We start from the raw sequence: 21,726 nt of genomic DNA on the forward strand, positions 1-21,726 counted from the left end.
CCTTCTTTGTGTAAAATTCATGAGTGAACCAACTCCAAGTATTTAGTATTCAAGTTTAGAACAATCAAGTGATATGCATCTGTGTATGGATGAATTCTGCATCAAGCTTATCAAGAGCAGGGGCATGTTATTTTTAAATTTTATTTTTGCTTCCAATAAGGGTGTGCATGTGATTCCCCCCCCCTTTTTGAAGCTTCAGTTATTTTCATTTTGGCCCCTTTCAATTTGTTTTGGGACCCATTGCAGGGTCCCAATTTGTTTTCATAACAACATTTGGTGGGGTGGAGCTAAAGTAGTTGTAACGGAAACTCCCTATAGGAACTTCAATATGTAGCGCTCTGTTGGGCACTATCTTTAATATAAATTCTGCCACGGGATGCAGTGTCACCATGGGGCAGTGTAATGTTTTCATAGTGGTGGTCATCACTCGAAACATATGCAGGATCTGCTTTTGGGACCCTCCTTCATTGCCATTTGTTTTCATGGGATTATTTTTTAAGTGGGGGAAATAAATAAGCCCTTACTATAGATCTCTGCGGGGAGTTATTCACATACGGCTTCATGCTTCGGGGTAAATGTTGTTGAGCTAAGCCACTTCAAACTACACTCGCAGCATTGAGGTAAGCAGCCCCTCCCCTCTGCTCTCAGAATTTGTTTTAAACAAGTTCACAGGGCAAGCTCTGTGTTTTCCTTCTAGCCAATGGGGGCGTGGAGTGAGAGCTTCCTTAAGAGCAATACCTGCATTTCTAAAGAGAACATCCCTCTTATCATGTTAATGATTTTACATCAGTGCCTCTCCCTATTTGCTCTGGTGTTTTCAGAAAAAGTAGCTTAAAACCAGCATTTTAGAATCCGGAAATATGGCGAGATAAGCTAGAATTCGCATCACAAACCCTGACTTGTGTGTGGAGTGGGCCCAAGGATTTCAAAGGGACTTCAGGGTAAGTTTGTGAATGCACACACTCTCCTCTGAAGTAGATTTGGGGTAGAAGCCCTGTGTGTAAAGCCTCCTGGAGCTCCAATATGATGTTTCCTTCTTATGGATGCTATTTTTCATACCCATTCTGCACCAGGATGCAGTGTTCTTGTAGGATACAGCAGTGCCATGGCAGGGGACAGTATGGATCACCCAATATGGCAGGGGTGACTCTAGAACAACTGGTTTGAGGGAGCAAAAGGGTGGCAAAGAACATTACTAGGGGAGTAGGAGTTTGCTATACATTAAGCACTTATGCAGGTAAGGTAATTAATGATGTTAGTTTATTTATCTTATGAAGCTTGATTGATATTTCAAACATTCAGAATGGGCCAGATTCCTCTTAGAAAATACTGAGGTCATTCACATGACACTCCATGGGCGAGTGGGGGTAAGGTTTCCCAAAACTTGCCTTCCCCCGCTGATGATTGTTGTTTTGTTGGTGGGAGCACGCTCCGTGTTCTCACACAGTCAGCCCTGCTCCATGCACTGTGAAGCAGGGCAGATTGATCTGAGGCTGATCTGGGCGGATTGATCTGACTCATTGTCCCAGTCTCCCTGATTCCCACAACAGAGAGCGCAACAGGCGTGCTGCATTGGGGGATTCCCCCAAGAGACAGGCACTCTAGATGCCTATCTGTATGCGACTGGGCTGGAAGCAGCCCATGCGCGCACACAAACAAGGAACTGGGGGTAAGGGAGCACTCACTCTCTTAACCTCAGCTAACAGCCGGGGTAAATGGCGGGACTAGGCGGCGCTGCCCCACTGGTATCAGGCCCGATCCTGGCGGTTCTCTCACGCAGCCTAACCCAGGCTGAGCATCCCTGGTTTGGGTTAGGCTATGTGAGAACAGCCTCACTGTGTTTTTGGATTAGGTCAAACCTTACAGTCTGCTTTCCAGGCTAGTTTTCTTTTCCTGCCCAGGACAATGTGACAGAAAAGCGAGGGATGCAGAGAAAGGTCAGTACAAGACAACTGAAACCTACAGGGGAGATAACCCTGCATGCCCTAGAACGTGTGCAGTCAAAATTTTTGAGAACTGCACTTTGTGTTCCAAGATCTGTTTCCAATACTGTCATCTGTCTGGAGGCAGGCCTGATTAAGGTTGAAGCAAATGTTTGGATTACCATATTATGCTACTGGCTTAGATTAATTTACCAGCCAGTTGGCCTAGCCCCTTTGATTTTACAAGATGACCATCGATCTAGATGGTCTCAGAATATTGAGGCTAAAATAGCTACACTCGGCCTCTCTGCTACAATCTTGTCCACTGTGGGTTATGACCATGCAAAGTCGCTGATTAGACAGCGAGTTTTAGATTCTGAGTGGCAAAATGATCTCAGTAAGGTGTCTAACTTTTATATTGCAGAGGAGCGTAGATATATAGTTTCTGCAATGAGTTATTTCATTAGGCTAGAAATCCCGAGGTACAGAAAAGCTCTTACTTTAGCTCGCTGTCACAGTTTACCTTCAGCAGTACTTGAAGGTCGCTATAAAGGAGTTCCATTTTCAGAGAGGCTTTGCCCTTGTGGGCTGGACCAGGTTGAAACCACTGAACATGTTTTACTATTTTGCTTGTTTTATAAGGATATTTTTGAACTTTTTATCACACCTCTATTATGTAAATTTCCAGGTCGACAGGATCAATATTATTTAGGGATGTGCACGAAAGGTTGTTCGGCACGGCGGGGGTAGGGCTTTAAGGGCGGGGGAGAGTGTACTCACCCCCCCCGCCGCATTTCCCCCGCCGGCGCTCTCGGAATTAGAAGCCCCTCGGGACGGCAGCGTTCCTCCCTGCCGTCCCGTTGCCCCCGTCGGCCGGAAGTGGCCGGAAGTCCCGTTTGCGCGTGCGCCCGTCATGCGCGCGCGTACGGCCGCGCGCGCGCGCACGACGGGCGCACGCGCAAACGGGACTTCCGGCCACTTCCGGCCGACGGGGGCAACGGGACGGCAGGGAGGAACGCTGCCGTCCCGAGGGGCTTCTAATTCCGAGAGCGCCGGCGGGGGAAATGCGGCGGGGGGGGTGAGTACACTCTCCCCCGCCCTTAAAGCCCTACCCCCGCCGGCGCCGAAACGCCGAATCGCCCCCACCACCCGAAACGTTTCGGCGGCCTTTTCAATGGCCGCCGAAATGTTTCGGGCTCAAGCCTAATATTATTGCTCTTTGTTGCTCTCCGACGCGGAGTCTGCTGTTACATCTAGAGTTGCTAGATACTGTGCTGCTGCCATTAATACTCGTCGGCGGATGATTAATAAGGGAATTGTATTGTTTTAATCTAATTTATAATATCTATTTTATTGTTATTGATACATTGTATCTTAACTAATTTTAAATTTTTATTTGCTGATTTCTGGTTCTGGTCAGTGACTGTAACAATAAAGACTGACTGACTGATAACCCTGCATGCATGGTCTCAGCTAACCCAGTTCCTAGCCAGGAAGGAAGCTAAGGGGCCTGGCTTCTGGGGACTGGAGGAGTCCTACCTACCTGGCTACCCTGGCTTCCTCTGCTTGTTCTGAGGTAAAGGAATGAGTGAATGAGGCGTCTTTAAACAACAGAGGCCTTTAAAAATAATTAATTCTAGAAGCTATAAGAATGTAATATACTATAAAGTCACTCATACAACCATTTTTGCTGGCAGGACAAAGGGCTGGCGGGGAGGCAGGCCGGCTGGCGGAGAGGCAGGCCTGCCTCCCTGCACACGATCTCCAGCCCCATCCAGGTTCTGCCACTCGAGTGGCAGACTCAAGTGATGCCATTCGAGTGGTACATGAGTGGCACCATGGCGATCAGCAGAGCAGGGAGCCGGAGGATGAAGTCCTCTGGCATCCCTCAGTGCATCGTGACAGTAGCGCAGTGCGTTGAGGGATCCTCCCTCAGCTGGGTGCTCTTGCTGCCTGACTCTGTGTATGCTCAGGCTGCATACTGCCTGAGTGTACACATGACTCCAGTGCTGGGATTAAGGGTGCGCTCACACAATTAATCCTGGCTAAAGGCAGGGGCTAAAGTAGGGTTAGGATCCGATCCTGGTGCTGCACACAAGCAACCCAGCCCAGACTGGGCTGCCCTAGCCTGGGTTAGGCTGCTCATGAGAATAGCCTTGATGACTGCATTGTCTGATACTTCCAGTCTGCTGCATGGGGGAGTGGGAAATTTTTTTTGGAGGGGGGGCACCTGCTACCCCTTTGAGTCATCCTTAGTGAATAATGCAAAAGAGGCTCAAATATGATGTACTTTTAGTGTCACATATGCATACACCCTAAAAATCTAAGCTAGCAAACATTCTATAGATTGTGTTAGGGCTGAACATCTGCCTGCCTGCAGTGTATTCCTAATTTGCTCTCTCTCTATAGATTGTTTTCGTTTGGGCCTTTACTGCTCTAAGCTTCTAAATCTAATTAGCTGCTGTCGAAACATTGTTAAGCTATTTAGCTATGCTCACAATTTTTTTAAATTGGGTAGTTAAGGCAAGACAACAGACAAATTAAGTTACTATATATATCATATATATTGTGGGGGGTGGGGGGCGGCCTGGCTGGTTGAACATCTGCAAGGATGAGGTCTCTTTATCTCTGAATTGGTCTAGCAAATCAGATATGTTGTTAACTCGTCACATTATGATGATTAAATTCCTTTGTTATCTAGATGACTCTATACAACCGGCTTTTTTATTCTTTGCTGAATTTCATCTAAGTTGAGCTTTCTGCAGTTATTAAGCTATATTGCTTGCAAACTTAAGAGTACAATCCAAAGAGCCACATCGGTGTGTTTGCGTATGGGTGCAAACATGGAGAGAATAATAAAATCCCACACACAACCCTGTTGAAGCTTGTGTGCTTTCCCAGCATCTGCAGTGCAGACATGTTCATCAGTGTACTCAGTAACAGACACTATGTTATTTTCAGGTTTAAAAGAGACTGTTGTGCACTCCTCCTGAGATAAAAAGAATTTCTAGTCAGATGTAAAAGGAGGGGAGGGGTGAACAGCTGTTATCTCCTTTTACTTCTCTTCTCAGAAGCTAATCTTCCCTAGGAGTTGGGAGGGGGAGGACCAGGGACAATTAGTTGCTAAGGAGAAAGACAGCCAACAGTTCCCCCTTCATTTTGTGTGACTCCTCCGGCTTTCTTTGTCACGTGGTGAATGTAACATGTTGCCAGGCTCTAGAGCAGTGGTTTCCAACCTGAGTTCATCCAGATGTTGTTGAAGTACAACTCCCATCATCCCCAGCTAAAATCTATTGTGGCTGGGGATGCTGGGAGTTGTAGTTCAGCAATATCTGGAGGAACCCAGGTTGGGAATCACTAGTTCTAGACTTCCAGAGCAGAGGATACTCTTCCAGGCAGACTTGAGCCCTGCCTTCTCTTTATTTTTGAGAAATGAACACTGAGCAAGGCACGGTTATTCCCCCTTCCTCTCCCTGCCAGTCAATTAAGAAAGTATGGGATACCATGCTGTTGCTGATGATCAGATGGACCTCTTTTCTCACAGCTTCTGCTTTCTGTCTCTAGTACATGTCAGTCAGCATGTTTTCTGTTGAGTTTATTTTTGAAAAGCACCTCCATGCAAACTGAAAACTGCTCAAGCTTTTGTTTGGGGGAAACATTTCGATAGCTAAAGTATGATGGAGGCATCAGTCAGGAGGACTCAGATGCATCCTTTCAGTTCCTATCAGAAGTTGGTGGGGTCCCCCCACACACCTGTGGCGGAACTTTAGAAGGACTTGCAGAACAAATGACACCTCTGTAAAGGTTTCTAGCAAACTCCCAAAATAGGAGAATATTGTTGTTCTGTTCTGGTTCTCAGGATGCCTCTGAGCACCAGTTGCTGGAGAATAACAGCAGGAGAGAGGGCATGCCCTCAACTCCTGCCTGTGGGCTTCCAGCGGCATCTGGTGGGCCACTGTTTGAAACAGGATGCTGGACTAGATGGGCCTTGGGCCTGATCCAGCAGGGCTGTTCTTATGTTCTACTTGCTCCTCAAGTGGCAAAAAGGTTCCAGGGGCAACCTTTTACACAGGCAGTTTTCTTGAGATGAGAGATTGTACTGGAGACTTTTGGTGTGCTTTGTAGCATCCCTTGTATTTACAGTATTCAAGCAGTCAAGCATCCAGACAGACTGTTACTAGTGGTCTATAAAGCAGCAGCAGTTTCCTAAAAGGAACAGCACACCTTTTGAGTCTGTTTTCCCCCTTAAGGATCCTTTTTGCTTGCCAGCTGCAAACATTCAGACTGTTTTCTCCTTCACTGATTACTTCCAACTGCCAAACTGCTGCTGCTTTGACCCCACCCAAACAGGTGTGGTGTGCTGTTTAGCAGCCTGGAGTCTTTTGCTGTCAAGGCCTTGAATGCTTCTTAAGCTAGCAAACTGCACAAAAGCCTTCAGAGAAAATCATTGTACAGAGCTTCACAAATATAGGTGTGACATACTTTAGAATTTTGAAATTGGAGCACTTTTACCCACTTTTTTTTAATACTCAAAGCATCTTACAATAGATACATTACAATTTAATTTCAATTTTGTCCAAGTGTTGCGCTTGTGCAATACACATAGCAGAACAGTGACTGACAGCCTTACTAGTGCTGCACTAGCACAATGAGGACGCTTGCACACACTTAAGTTTGCGGAGCTGCATGAGGTTTTGGTGTTCTGTGATGTTGCATTAGCAACAACCTTCTCTGGGACATATAAGATTGCACAACCTGTTGTGCCAACGCAACACTAATCTGGAGCACAAGCTTACAACTGAACAAAATTAGCTAGCTCAACATCCTTACACTAGTGCAACATGTTTGTGTTAAGTCTGGATGTCAGCCCGTGTATGCTGTATGTCCTATTTGATCATTGCTTCTTTTCATGATTCTTCTCGGAATTTTATTTTGCTTTTGAGTCCCTTAAATATTTAAATTCCAGTCTTGAAATTTCATCTGATCATCTTGTGATTTATTAGTTTATGCCAAAGGCCATGAGAACCTCCACTGCTTACTAAATGTTCCAAAACAGTGGTAGCAATGGATACAATGCACCTAGTTTCAAAATGGCCAGTGCCTGGTGGCAGCAGTTCCCAGGAACATTCTCAGATGGGGTTTTTAGTTCGCTTCTCCATGGGAATGGAGAGTGTGTGTTCGTACATCATCCATTTTCGCACCAATATCTGTGAGAGATATTGGGGAGCACTTCACACATGAGTTGGGCTTTTTATTGGGTGTTACAGCCTGGACCAATTTATGTCAGAGGTAAAAAAATCATCTTTTTGTATCGGGTTTTTGGGGCAAATTCAAACTCACAGTAAAGCTGTAGTAAAGCCTGCTATCTGGAAAAGCTCCAGGTCACCAGACCTAAGTTATCTTTTGAGCTGGTGCTCAGTCCTAGAACCTATATTTATTATTATTTTTATTATTTATTGCTACAAATATTTATACACTGCTTTTCAACAAAATGCTCAACACAGTTGACACAGCAAACAAACAAACAAACAAACAGAAAATGGTTCCGTGTCCCAAAATGTGTATCTAAAAAAATAAAAAAGAAAGGGAAATAAAAGGTGCCCCCAAATAAAAGGTACATCTTTGCTTAGTAATGGTAAAAAAGAATATTACTGCACTGGGTTGTGCAGAGTACATTCCTTTCACTAAAATAACTACAGCCCTTCACAGCTCCTGGACTACAGCCAGATACTTATTTTTTGGGAGGGTTGAAAGCCTCCCTCAGTTCAATTCATAATTGGTTCAGCATTTGTGAGCCTCTGTGGCAAGCCCTTGGAAGAAGCTTGTGTGTTTTCTGAGAGTTCTCCCTGATTCATAATGTTGGTGCATTTTGTTGATGGTGCTGCATGCATGCACATAATTGTAGGCCCCTGTGGCTTGGTTCACCTGCCTTGCACCCATTCCACAGCTGTGGTGGAGAACCACTTGCAAATTCAATCACACGCACCCCTGAGAAAAAGAGAAATTTTTAGATCTGGGTGGATGACAAAAATACACATAAAATATTTGCTAGGAACAATTTACCTAATTAGATTTTTTTAAAGGCTGCTTGGTTAGATCGATAGTTCACGGCATTCGAGTTTCATCAAGAGGATGGGGTTAATGAATGCTTTTCATGCATGCACAGAATCTCATCTAACATTTCAAACCAAGACGAACTTCTGATTCATAATTCAGCAAATCATGATGAACTGGATACATTTGTATAATATCGCAGGGAATAGTGACACCATTAGCTCAAAATAATTTAAAATGGCTATTAATTTCTGGCTTATATTTGAGTTTTTATTGTTTTTTTTTCCATTGCTGCACAGTTTTTACACATGTGCTGTATTTGTTGAAAATAAAATTTCCAAAAAAAAAAAAAAAAAAGTTAAGAGAAGCATCACTTTCCATGGTGTATACAGGCATTATTATCCACCCCTACCCCCAACCATTATCCCTGGTCAAACTGGTTTTGCAGTTTTGTTTTGTTTTCTTCATGCAAAACCCTGCCAAACATTTGAATTAGGGACTGTGATACAAACAATTGTATGTCTTCCACCATGGATGAAAGGCTGTGATTTTCCCAGGTCATCTCTGCCACTGAGCAGGAGGTGTCCAGGTGCCTGAGCATCCCAACATGCTTGGTCTCTGAAACAACTAGCCAGCCATTCTGCTGTCTGTTGGCTACCTCGACAGAGTTTATTTGGAAGATTCTCATTTACTGATGCTGCTTATCTGATCCTTGCAAGATACATGTAATCCATGGGTAATATGCACCAATCAGCTGGTAGCTCACTTGGCAAACCCAGGAGAAATAATGGGAGATCCTCAGGTGCAGCACACTCAAAGGGAAAAAACCCCACAAAATCACTTAAGGTACAACTCCAATTAATACTCATCAATATTTGAAAATGGTTGAAATGTGTACTTTCTCCATCTAACTATTGAATCAAAAAAATTCAAAGTTGAAGTTTAGTTTTGAATGGAAATGTTTATTTTAGATGTGGACATTCCAGTGCTTTAGACGTTAACATCACTTGTTTTGATTTTGGCTTGAAATATGAAATCTCATAAGAGGTCTGCTATAAAATACATTGTACCATTGCATGTTTTCTGTCATATCTGTCAAATTACTAAATACCACTGCATGTCAACCATCAAATGCAGTCTATAGTATAATAGTATTGATGTAAGTTAAGATGAAATAATGTTGTATGCAATCATATCAATGGCCAAGTATCAAATACTATAGGATATCAAATTAAGATATCAAATATTCTGTGCATATTTTAATATTCTGAGTTTATTTATTTATTTATCTATCAAATTTGTATACCGCCCCAAACTTTCGTCTCTGGGCGGTTAACAATAGCATAAACAAGTTAAAAACATATACAATTTAACAATTTAAAAACAAACCAGAGATTAAAACCTAAATTTTTTTTTGAGAAAGCTGAGAAAGCTTGGGCAAAAAGATGGGTTTTCAGGTGTTTTTTGAAAATTGACAGAGATGGGGAGGATCATATCTCAGCAGAGAGTGCATTCCACAAACTTGGGGCAGCGACCAAGAAGGCCCATCTCTGTGTAGCCACCAAATGAGTCAGGGGTAACTGGAGATGGACCACCTCAGATGACCTCAATGAGCAGTGGGGCTCATAGTGAAGAAGACGCTCTCTTAGATACCCAGGTCCTAAGCCGTTTACTAACTAGCACTTTGGTTTTTGTCCGGAAACTTATTGGCAGCCAGTGTAGCTCCATCAGTCAAGGAGTAACGTCGTCTCTCCGAGATGACCCAGAGACCAACCTGGCTGCCGCATTCTGAACCAACTGAAGTTTCCGGACTGTGTTCAAAGGCAGCCCCACGTAGAGTGCATTACAGAAGTCAAGTCTGGAGGTTACCAACAGATGTACCACTGTTTTGAGGCCATTGATCTCAAGAAATGGGTGTATCAGCTGGAGCTGATAGAAAGCACCCCTGGCCACCACCTCAACCCGAGAAACCAGGGAGAGGTATGAATCCAGAAGTACTCCCAGACTGCAAATCTGTTCCTTTTGGGGAAGTGTGACCCTGTCTAGAACAGGTAGATCAAAACGGACTCTAGATTTCTGACCCCGCACAAAAAGTACCTCCGTCTTATCTGGATTCAGTTTATTCTCCCTCATCCAGCCCATTACTGCTTCCAGGCAGGCATTTAGGGAGGATATGCCAGCTCCTGAAGAAGTTGACATGGAGAAGTAGATCTGGGCGTCATCAGTGTACTGGTAACACCCAGCTCCAAATCCCCTGATGATCTTTCCCAGCGGTTTCATGTAGATGTTAAAAAGCATTGGGGAAAGTACAGAGCCTTGAGGGACACCATACTTAAGCTCAGATTTCAAAGAGTAACAATCTCCAATCAACACCATTTTGAATCTATCCGAGAGGTAGGAGCGGAACCACTGTAAAACAGTGCCTCCCAACACCCTCAGACGTTCCAGAAAGATACTATGGTTGATAGTATCGAAAGCCGCCAAGAGATCCAAAAGGACCAACAGAGTCACACTTCCTCTGTCAATTCCCAATTGGTGATCATCCATCAGGCCGACCAAGGCAGTCTCCACCCTATAGCCCACCCGAATACTAGTTTGAAATGGGTCTAGATAATCAGTTTCCTCCAAGACCGCCTGGAGCTGAGAGGCCACCACCCTCTCGATTACCTTGTCCATCCATGGGAGGTTGGAAACAGGCCTATAATTGCTCAACTCTTAGGGATCTAATGCAGGCTTCTTTAGAAGAGGTCTAATGATTGCCTCCTTAAGACAAGGAGGCATCCTGCCCTCCCTCAGAGAAGCATTTATGATTTCCACCAGGCCGCCTACAACAGCCTCCCTACTAGATAGAACAAGCCATGTTGGACAAGGGTCAAGAGAACAAGTGGTAGGCCTCACTGCTCCAAGCAGCTTGTCCACATCCTCAGGAGTCACAAACTGAAACCGATCCAGTCAAATCACATAAGAGCTATTGTTGGGCACCTCCAGTCCAGACATCAAATTAATTGTGTGGTCTCCATCTAGGTCAGCCCGAATCCGAGAGATTTTATCTGCAAAAAACTCTTTAAACACATCGCAGCGGGTAACCGATGACTCCAAATTCTGGTTCAAGGGAGGGGGAGCAGATACTAGTTCCCTCACAACCCTGAACGTGACGTGAACTCACAGAGGCAATACAGGCAGAAAAGAATCATCTCTGCCACATGTATTGCCTGAGCATAGATCTTTAGATGTCCTCTATGTCACAATCTGTCGGATTTGAGTCGAGTCTTTCTCCACTTGCATTCCAGTCGCGTACCTTGCTGCTTCAGCCCCCGTAGATATTCCGTATACCAAGGGGCCAATTTTGAAGCGGGTTGGAGGGGTTGCTTGGGAGCAATCGTGTCTACTGCTCTGGTGAACAAGTTGTTCCAATTCTTAACCAGGGCATCAACAGGATCTCTGGCAAAGCCAACATTGAATCCCTCCAAGGCTTCTTGGAATCCTACTGGATCCAATAACCTCTTTGGGCGGACCATTCTAATAGGCCCCTCACCCGTGCAGAGGTGGGAAGTGGTTGTAAGTCCAGCCTTAACTAGATGGTGGTCCGTCCATGACAATGAAATCACATGGGTCTCCACCCATGGAACACCACCCTGATCTGAGTAAAAGACCAAATCAAACGTGTGACCTGCAATATGCGTCGGTCCAGAGACCACTTGGGATAGGCCCATAGTTGTCATGGCCACTATGAACTGAGCTGCCCTGGACAGATTGGTCCTGAAACGAACATTGAAGGCCCCCAGCACCAAGAGTCTGGGAGACTCCAACGTGAGTTCCGCGACCAAGTCCACAAGCTCAGTAAGGGATTCTGCTGGGTAGTGGGGCGATCGGTAAACCAACAGAAGTCCCAATCTACCCCTGGTCCCCAAACTCAAGTACACACATTCAATATGGTCTGATACCCTAACAGGGACCCTGGTAAGGGAGATGTTATCCTTATAGACCACAGCCACTCTACCTCTCCACCCACGTCCCCTCACCTGCTCCTCTACAGAATACCCTGGAGGAAGAAGCGGGGACCAGACTGGACCACTAGCCTCCCCCAACTAAGTCTCAGTAACACATACCAGGTCGGTCCCTTCATCCATGATCAAAACATGGATGAGTTCAGGTTTATTTTGGACCGACCTGGCATTACAGAGGAGCAGGGTAAGGCTATGTGGGTTGTTGGCAGTGCTCCCTGAGGTCAAAGAGCTGCCAGGACAGCTGGAAGGGGAGACAGCTACTGTATTAAATTTCTGACTACCCTTCCCCTGGAATGGCCTGCTGACCTGACAACATTACTTCTTCTATTCTCCACCACCACCAGGATAGCTGCCCCATAGTCAAAGGCATCTCCGTCCCGCCCCCCTCAAGATGAACCCAAACACATTACAATAACTTCAACCTAAGTCCAAAACATCTTAAAATTAATTAAACAGAGGCCCCCACCCACCCCCAATGTGGCTCCCCCAAAGGGGTGGGCCTGCCACCACAAGGAGTTTTCCTATAAAGCCCAAAACTGAGCAGGTGACCCAAGGAACAGCTGATGCACTCAGGGGCTGGTCCCAATCCTGCCCAAACTTCCCACAGATGTTACCCTGAGGCTGCAGCCCTACAGGGGAAGCAGAAGCAGGCAGGCAACAGCAGAAGGAACCCCAGCAACCATCTGGTCTCTCACTCTAGGCAGCACCGGGTGGAAATTGTATGGACTTTCCCCCTTCCTCTCTGCTGGGCTTCTATGAATATTTGACAAATATTCATCATCAATAGCCATAGAAAAAAAAACCTTGAGAAATTTTTGAGAGCAAATTTTAATCTGAACTACTGAATGGTAAATTAGACCTACCAGTTTGTACATACAGAACAACCCCAAATAATTTTTTCCTTTGACTCATCACTTGCATTGTTGAGTCATATATCGATTCAATTTGTTTATAATCCCTTGATCCTTCTCTATGGTGTCCAACCCTAGCCAAATTCCCCCCTGTTTTGTACTTATTTTATCTAGGTTTTATCCTGCCCAGTCATGACATCTCAGGGTGACTAGCAATAGAGCTGGTGCAGCATTGTAAGTAAGAATCTAAGGCCATTCAGATGAACAATATCCCTGGTGGCTAGGGAGGGCAGGAGTATACGTACCTTCCCCCACATGTTTGTCTTGCTGCTGTTGCTGCTCCGCCACACAACAATGGCTACTGCAGACTGGTAAGCCATGCGGCATTCTGGAGGCTGGAGAAATGCTGTCCAGCCTCCAGAAATCCCACAATGCACCACACGAGTCACGCTCTAGGCTCGCAGCTCTGTGTCTGCTTGGGCTGTGTGCAGCCTGAGCAGTCATGCAACTGTTTACCTAGGTAGAAGGGCGCGCTTGCGCTTGTGCCCTTCTATCTAGGTAAATGGTCAGGTAAGAAACCTGGGCTACCCGGGAGGGCAGCACCAGGATCAAGGCTGATCCTGGTGCATCACATGAGCAGCCCTACACAGGTAGGGCTGCCCAATGCTGCGGTTGGGCTGCTTGTGTGAACAGCCTTCTGAATCACAAATCAAGAAGCCCCAATTTCGAATATTGCCTCTGCCCCAAGCTCATTAGGTGGACTTGGGAAAGTCACTTTCAGTCTTTCACATGTAGTTTGGTGCCGAGAGTTAAAAAAGTAAGGGCAAAAAAGCCCTCCGCCTGAAGGACCATCTCCCTGCATTTGCAATACAGGAATAGTAATAGGAATATATTTCTATATTAACCTCTTAACCAAGTTGTAAGGATTACAATAAGTTAATGTGTGTGAAGTTTTTGGAACACTTGAAAGTACTATACATATTCTAAGCTGGTAATATTTTTTTAAAAAAATCAGGCATAAACCAAGGACCGTGTGGAAGAGGCATTCTTATGAATGTGTGCAGTTATAGACAGAGTTGTGTGTAATTTTATGCTTAAAAAATCTCAAAAGAAACAAAATTCTGTATAGATGATGTAAATTTGCAAAACATATTGTGCCATTTTTACTATTTTTGTATTGCTGCTAGCTATAGAGAGGGGCATGGAACTATGCAGGTTAGTGAAATTCCACCCTCCTGGAAATCTTGCCCAGTCACTCTTTTCCTGGCTTCTTAGAAGTTGGCAGCCATTGCCTGCACATTTTCAAGTATTATATTTTCAAGTATAGGAACTGGGGGGAAACGTGAACCTTTTAGAAGCAAACTACTTATTAGAAACAAATGTGTGTGGAGAAGTCCCAGCAATTTGTTTGTTTCCACTGAAAAGCAGCCCCAGGAGCAGCCTGCAATTTTGACTGGAGAAACCATGTGTGGGTGTGCTTAACCTTTTCCTGCTAGCCATTTTCCCATTCAACATCGCTCTTCCTTCTTGCTTTTCCTCATTCTGGGTTCCAGATGCAGGGCTACAGGGGTAAACATGGGTGATTTTTAGCAAACAAAAGCCAAAAAAGACTGGCTGAGAAAGGGTTAAGCGCCCTCCTCTCTAGCACTATCCTCTCAATTCTTCTGTTCAAAATTACAGCCTCCTTTTATAAAAAAATGTTTTTTAAAAAATAAATAAAAATCCACCAGGGCTTCATTACACCCATTTGTGTAGAACAATGTTGCCTTTCTGTGCTCCCCTGGAGTCTTGGTGCATCTACTGACTTCACAAAGCCTGGAGCATGTTAGTACTATTTTAATTAATGTTTTTATAATTATTTCAAGATGGCCATATATCCATATATGTGGTCTAATTAAGGTAAACAAGACTTACTTAGTCCTAACTGTGCAGTACCCAATGAAGTCTCTGCTTTTAAGAATGTATGACAAAACTCTCAGTATCGATAACTCATCCCATTTTTCCAACTTCTGAAGCAGTTGTTAGAATTGGATAACCACATACTTAAATCGGCCTGGTGGCTCTAATACCATGGACAGCTGGCTTTGGTAGCTTCTGGCTGCATGCAGTTATCTTCGTCCTGTAGCCACTCAGGAATTCAGAACCCTCCTGACCTCAGTTGACCACAAGGCTTCAGCGTCACTTAGTGTTAAAGGAGATATGGATTAATCAATGGGTAGAATAAATTTTAGAATTAGGCATCAATAAAACAATAGTGTAAAATAAATGAAATACTCTTGTCATCTATGACCTTAGCTTGAAACACTTCCATGTTGCAGCTCTAAATATCTCAGATGTTAGACTCCAAAGCCTAAAAAGATTCATCTTATCTTAGTGTCACCATTTTTTCTTCTCTATCCTCAGCTTTACCTCTTTTCTCTTTCTTTTAATTTTCTTCTTCTTTTCTCACTCTTTTTTCTCTCATTGCCGGTTGTAGATTAGGAAGGGTTGAGTTAGAAGAGGGTAGGTATTCCAAAGTGATTTAAATGGCTTGAATGGCGCCTCATATTTGACTTCTACCTTCTTCTTTTTTTAAAAAAACCAGTACAAATTTGTTCAGTGTTTTAAAAAGGAGATGTAGAAGCATCAAATCGTACATGATCCAGCTGGCATGGTTGGTACCATCTAGGGGGACAAATGCTCACTGTGATTTTTAAAAGATCTATATACCTAGCGGTAAGGCTGCATAGACATCATGATAGCATTGCAATACTTTCAGCTTTCAGTGTGCTATTGTGTTTTTATTGTCCTGACTATTGGGCTTGTAGTGGCCAAATTTGCGACAGTATCTTAAAAGCTTTCTAAAGTTTTTAAATCACAAAAGCTACTATAAAATTTTAGCACTGTTGTCTGTCAATGCTGGAAATGAGATTACTCCATGGAGAGTACACAATTTGTTCATTGTTACCCTACCCCAAACCTAACCCTTTGCTCTGTGCAAAAATGACTGCAGTTCTGCCCTAATCGTTTGGTTGTAGGGGGATAAAGAAGGGGTTATAACATAGAGAAAGCTGTAAATGCAACAATGCTGTTGCCCATTTTCTATCTCAAACAGGTTAGAAGTTGCCAAAAATCTCTATGAGCATTCAGCCCTTTAGCCCTATTCATCCAAAATATGTAAGCCTGGCTAAAATAGGAAAGCTAAGAAAATTAAGTTGAATTATTGTACATGCTGTTTCTTAGGGGGAAAATTTGCAGTTTGCTATAGCAATTAATGTTTCTTTGGATTTTTTTAATACCAATCTCCTCACTTTTGAGTTATGTCTTCCCTATCCCTGTCCTCTCCCCAGAAGATGGCTTGCTGAAAGTCAAAGGTGAATTCCCTGAAAAGAATGAAGGAGTTTTGAATCCTGAGCCAATGGGAAATCGAGGAGAGCCTGGGATCCTTTATAACTGTCGGCGGGAGTACAGAGAGTACGAAAGCATTGAGCTTGAGAGACATTCTGGGCCCTACGACCTCATGAGACCAACTAGTGGAAAACTGAGTTGCGACATTTGTGGACTGCCCTGCATCAGCCTTAATGTTTTGATGGTTCACAAGCGCAGCCATACTGGTAATTACTTTTAGACCATCCCAAGGCAAGGTCCATTTTGACAGGATTTGAAGTGATGGTGTTCCCATAACCAGTAACAGCCCAGTAAATTTCCAGCTGCCACCCACACATGTTCAAGTGAGTGTGGGGGCAAGATGACTAATGAGGCAGAAGCAGAGCAAGTGAAGCCCTGCCGGTCAGGAGGTACACACAAAACAGTAACTCACACAGAAGCACAGTAATGGGCTCCTCTGAGATTGGGTAACCATTAATCTTACACACAAATAGTAAATGTTTTCTGGCTATACGAGTGAACTGTATGCCACTAATTTTAATTCAGGAAAAAAATGTGGCTCAGCTATCAGAAATATGGCAGTTCCAGCCGGGCCCCCCCCCCCTCCCAGTTCTATTAGGTCGCCATACCTTTCTCTCCCTTGGCCAGAAATAGGTAATGGCAGACAGGCTGAAGCTCTCTCTCATATCCCTAAGGTCTCTTAAAGCAAAAGTGTTTGAATGTATGGGTTAAGGGAGGGCATTAGCAAAGAGTATACATTATTGATAGCCATGCCTTTTCCTTCCCCTTATGCATGCTGTTTTTAAGGTGAGCGCCCTTTCCATTGTAACCAGTGTGGAGCCTCCTTTACTCAAAAGGGCAACCTTCTCCGCCATGTTAAACTTCACACTGGGGAAAAGCCATTCAAATGCCACCTTTGCAGCTATGCTTGTCAAAGGAGAGATGCACTCACCGGCCACTTAAGGACACATTCTGGTAAGTGACTTCAAAACCATCATGTTTTCCCCCTAGGCTGAATGGACCCAGTTCTTTCAGCCTCTTTTCTTACTGTCTGTTTTCCAAACCTTATATCATCCCATGGCTATGAGTAATCATTTTTGTACCCAGAGACTGCGTGAGAGTCAGATAACCACACAAGCTGATCAAAATGCTGATGCGGATGTGTTCCACTCGTACCGGAGACTGTGACTATGCAAACCTCTTTTTTGCTGTAAGCAAAAAGAATTGATGACTAGTCATAGCAACCAATAATCTATACTGCATTGTGCTTGTGGAAGTGAAACCTCTGACACTGATTGGCTGAGCTGCTGTGATGATAGAGAATGTTAATACATTATTCTTATATAGCTATGTAGAAAGCACTGGCTGGCATCCTGATTGATGTAATGGTTGCGGAAAGACGTTGCACTAGTGCAAAGCTGCACTGCAGACTAGTATTGTGCTACCACAAGCATGCCTCCGCTTGTGCAACAATGCACAACTGCAACACATCTCATTTGTTTTAAATTGCACTTTTGAGCAAGTGTGCAGTTGCAATTGCAAAAATATTTTTTAGCGCAACTATGTGATCTTCTTGGGCCAATGCAACTTTGCTCATTACCCTAGTGCTTTGTTAGGCAAGATGTCAGTCAGTGTCAATTTAACATTCTGGCCTCACAGGGAACAAAATGATGAAAACGTTTCCAGTCCAGCTTCTGTGGGAGAAGTGAAGGGTGTCAGTTTGATCTGAATTGAAATTTCACAGAGACAGTAGGAACAGAAGTAGCTTTTGACACATACCGAAGATTGAAAAGAGGTCTTCGGAGATAAGGAAAGTAAGGAGCAAGGAGTGCAGAAGCATAATGGCTGAAAGTAGTGTGCAAAGAAGGCAATGACTTTAGAAACAGGAAGCTGAAGAAGGTTAAGAGGAGGCTTGAGAGAAAGGGCAGAGGAGACAAGGAACTGAGGCAAAAGGGGGCTCTAATTAAATTTCACAGTGTGTGACCAGGAGGGGACCTGAAAGGTGGGGAGGAACACAAGACTGCAAGTGAGGCTGGTGGAGGAAAGCTAAAGAAAGTGGGACAGGATAGAACAATGGATAAAAAGGGTGGAACGGGTGGTGTAACCAAGGAACAGAAGGAAGGAGAAGCCTAGGACTGCATTTAGACTTGTGTTTTGGGCGGTATACAAATATGTTAAATAATATTTTTTTTAAAATGGATTGGGGCAAAACCTGCTGTAGACCCAAGGGACAAAAGGAGCTGTGCACTGTTCGGATGAAGGAAGTGGGCAGGCAAGGAAGGTTTGGAGGACTATGGGGCATACACAATGATGTTCTTGTTAGGCATGAACTCTCTTGGTAACCCATGCAAGGCACTTCTTTCTTCACCAACTCCATCTGTAAAAGGGGTACATCCAGGCGTGTGTGTGTGTTGGCAGGGTGGGAATAGTTTTAATTCCTCAGTTGGGCACCTGGGATTTTTCCAGTCCTTGGTGCAAATGTGATTTACTTTGCAGGACTTGTTCTAGGGTAGCATGAACAAGATCAAGATTTTAAGCACTTTATTTGTTAAAAGAGAAATGTAAAGTGATTAATAAGAGTATTGTTTTACTTTCTTTTTATTCCTGTTCCTCGTTTTTATATTGTAATTTGATTGATGTTTGCTGCTTTTATTGCTGCATGTTTTTTCATTAACTGCTGTCTCATTTTTTTTAAATGACTCTATTTTTGTTATTGTAAGCCAATGCTTCTGTAAGCCATCTTGGGTGTTGTTTTGATAACAGAGAGGCAGGATATAAATGTCCATAATGAATAAACTGAACATATTGAGCCTTTGGTTTATGCCTTTATTCTTTCAGTGGAGAAGCCATTCAAGTGTGAATTCTGTGGACGGAGCTATAAGCAAAGGAGCTCGTTGGAAGAACACAAAGAGAGATGCCGGACTTATTTGCAGAATGCTGGCCTCAGTGAAGCTGGTGAGCTTCTCAAAAGCCATTAGATACAGACAATTCTGAATTAAATCAGTGCTGATAGGAAGATGAAGGAACACAGCCCCATAAGGAATTAACTCCCTTTCTTGTTGAGGGAAGGTGTGGCATCTGTGAAGCTCTTTAGGGATGCTGGGGAAATTTTAAAAATGGCACAAGTTAATGGCTACAAACACTCATAACACCAGGAGGATTTACACACAGGGCTTCTACTCCAAATCTACTTCAGAGGAGAGTGTGTGCTTTCACACACCAGCCAAATTTACCCCAAAGTCCCGTCGAGATTCTTGGACCCACTCCACACACAAATCAGGCTTTGTGATGCAAATTCTAGCTTATCTCAATGTATTTCCAGATTTCTAAAATGCTGGTTTTAAGCTACTTTTTCTGAAAATGCTGGAGCAAATAGAGAGAGGAACTGCCATAGAATTATTAGCATGATAACAGGGATACTCTCTTTAAAAACGAAGATATCGCTCTTAAGGAAGCCCTCACTCTCCCCCTGCCCCACCCACCCCCATTAGCTAGAAGGAAAACACAGAGCATGCCATGTGAACTTGTTTCAAAACAAAATCCGAGAGCAGAGGGGAGGGGCTGCTTCCCTCAATGCTGTGAGTGTAGTTCGAAGTGGCTTCGCTCAACATTTACCCCAAAGCATGGAGCCATGTGCGAATAATTCCCAGGGAATTTTACACACAGCAGGCTTTACCATGAGTTTACTGGGAGGCTTTACTGCGAACTCGAAGTTGTCCAAAAAATCTGCCACAAAAAGTGGATTTTTTTACCCTGGATATAAATTGGGCTACACTATAACACACAGTGAAAATCCCGAATTGTGTGTGAATTGCTTCCCTATAATCTGCAGGGACTTCAGGGTAAATCTGGCCGATATGTGAATGCACCCCCTCCATTTTGGAGGAGATGTGAGTTAAAGGGCTTTAAAAGCCTCGTGTGTAAAACTTCCAGGAGCCAGTTCAGACTCAAAGTGCATAATCGAACAACAGGCTATCACAGCCTTATACAGAGATGCCCCCTTGAGATGGTGGGGTGTTGCAATTTGTGATTGTTTAGCAAAGCACCAAGAGGAAGCAAGCTGCCCACTCCAGTTATGAAGTAGGGCAGAGCCTTATTGTTGCAATTAATAAAAAAACAAGCATGGTGATTGTAGTGCAGTATAAAGTAAATAAGATTTATTAGGTTAAGTACATTTGAGATAGGAAAGACCTATCCTAACTATTAGCTACATTATGAATATGAGGGGAGAGATGCTAAAGGAAGTAGAACTGACTCGCTACAGGAAATACCTGAGGACTCGAGGCAGGTTTCATAGAGTAGAGCCAAAGTAGGGACAGGTAAGGGGATCCTCACTAACTACTTCTACTCTCAATTCCCCTCGTGGTCATTAGAATAGTTGGTGCGAAAGGCTGATGCACTGAAACTCCATCTCCAAAATAGGAAAGATATGTTCACTGAATCACTGTCCCCCTTGGCCAGTTCAAACCTGTCCTGTCTGCTATAGCAAGCTGATCTCTTTGTTTTACCCCACAGCAGACAGATGGAGAAGGGTGGACCAAAGGTATCCATGGAGAAATGAGATAGAAAGCACAATGGCTGTCTTGAGGCATTTAAAGGGACTGCCAGGATCTTCAGGTGTGGGTCTGGTAACCCTATTCAAGGGTTTGATTGCAGTGGTTTGGCACAGTCTATTCTGTGGCTTCTGCAGTCCAGATAACATATGATTGTATTTGTTTTCAGAATTTGATATTTGACTGTACATAATAGTTGACAAGTATTTGGTAGTTTGCAGCTTTTGACACTTCACTTCATATTTAACGACCACATATCAAAACAATCAAGAGATTCCAGCAAACTTAAGCATTTGAATGTTGGCGTATAATTTCGTATTCAACATTTCAAATTTCACCCTTGAATTTTGTCAGAATGTGACATTTTGCAGGAGATACATTTCAAATATTTGCCAGTGTTCATTTCAGCACCAGTAAAAACACCTTAATACAACTTGATCATGACAGAAAAAATAGCATTATTAGAATTATAAACAAATGAAAATGTGGAACTGTATTTTTAAGGGTTTTTTTTAGGTGACTAAAAGGTGGAGGGGGAAATCATGGCTGCTGTGAGCAGGGTAGCCCTATTGGTGTACAGAATCTAGATTGATTACTTGGAGGAGAGAGGGTGAGGATTTTGTATAGTGCTTGTTTTCTCTGAGTTAGCCCACTTGACTACTCCTCTGGAATTTGTCACTGGTGAAAAGGTTAAGATTTGTGACCACATGGCTGGGAAGAGGGGTGGGGGGGAAACTGCATGCAACATATCATTCAATGTGACTCCCATGCCTGCACAAAGATTCTTATCAGGTTATTAACCTGTTGTCTTGTTCCGTCCTCCATTCTATTAGTGACCACATCATTTGGCGTGACAGGAAGCAATGCCGTTCATTCAGGTCTCACTTAGCACTTTTGAGGTTTTGTTAACCATACTCTCTCGCTCTGAAAAATGTGAAGCTGTGGGCTTGGGGTGACAGAAGTCACATGTTGG

At 43.8% G+C, this 21,726-nt stretch overlaps 1 protein-coding gene across 6 annotated transcripts in view; it reads left to right on the forward strand.

Annotated features, from left to right (window-relative positions):
• The window catches only part of IKZF3 (IKAROS family zinc finger 3), an 86,743-nt gene that overhangs the window by 29,469 nt on the left and 35,548 nt on the right, over positions 1–21,726 (forward strand). For 2 of the 6 annotated variants that reach the window (XM_053262955.1, XM_053262954.1), the window contains 4 exons: positions 16,164–16,427; positions 17,008–17,175; positions 19,039–19,155; positions 20,716–20,817. In XM_053262955.1, coding sequence (XP_053118930.1) covers positions 16,164–16,427; positions 17,008–17,175; positions 19,039–19,155; positions 20,716–20,817 — 651 coding nt within the window. Of the gene's footprint in view, positions 1–3,416; positions 3,499–14,216; positions 14,303–16,163; positions 16,428–17,007; positions 17,176–19,038; positions 19,156–20,715; positions 20,818–21,726 lie in introns of those variants that run through there. The other 4 variants (XM_053262958.1, XM_053262959.1, XM_053262956.1 and 1 more) reach the window with 4 other exon arrangements.

Source organism: Hemicordylus capensis, chromosome 6, assembly GCF_027244095.1.
Source record: "Hemicordylus capensis ecotype Gifberg chromosome 6, rHemCap1.1.pri, whole genome shotgun sequence".
NCBI classification, from domain to species: domain Eukaryota; kingdom Metazoa; phylum Chordata; class Lepidosauria; order Squamata; family Cordylidae; genus Hemicordylus; species Hemicordylus capensis.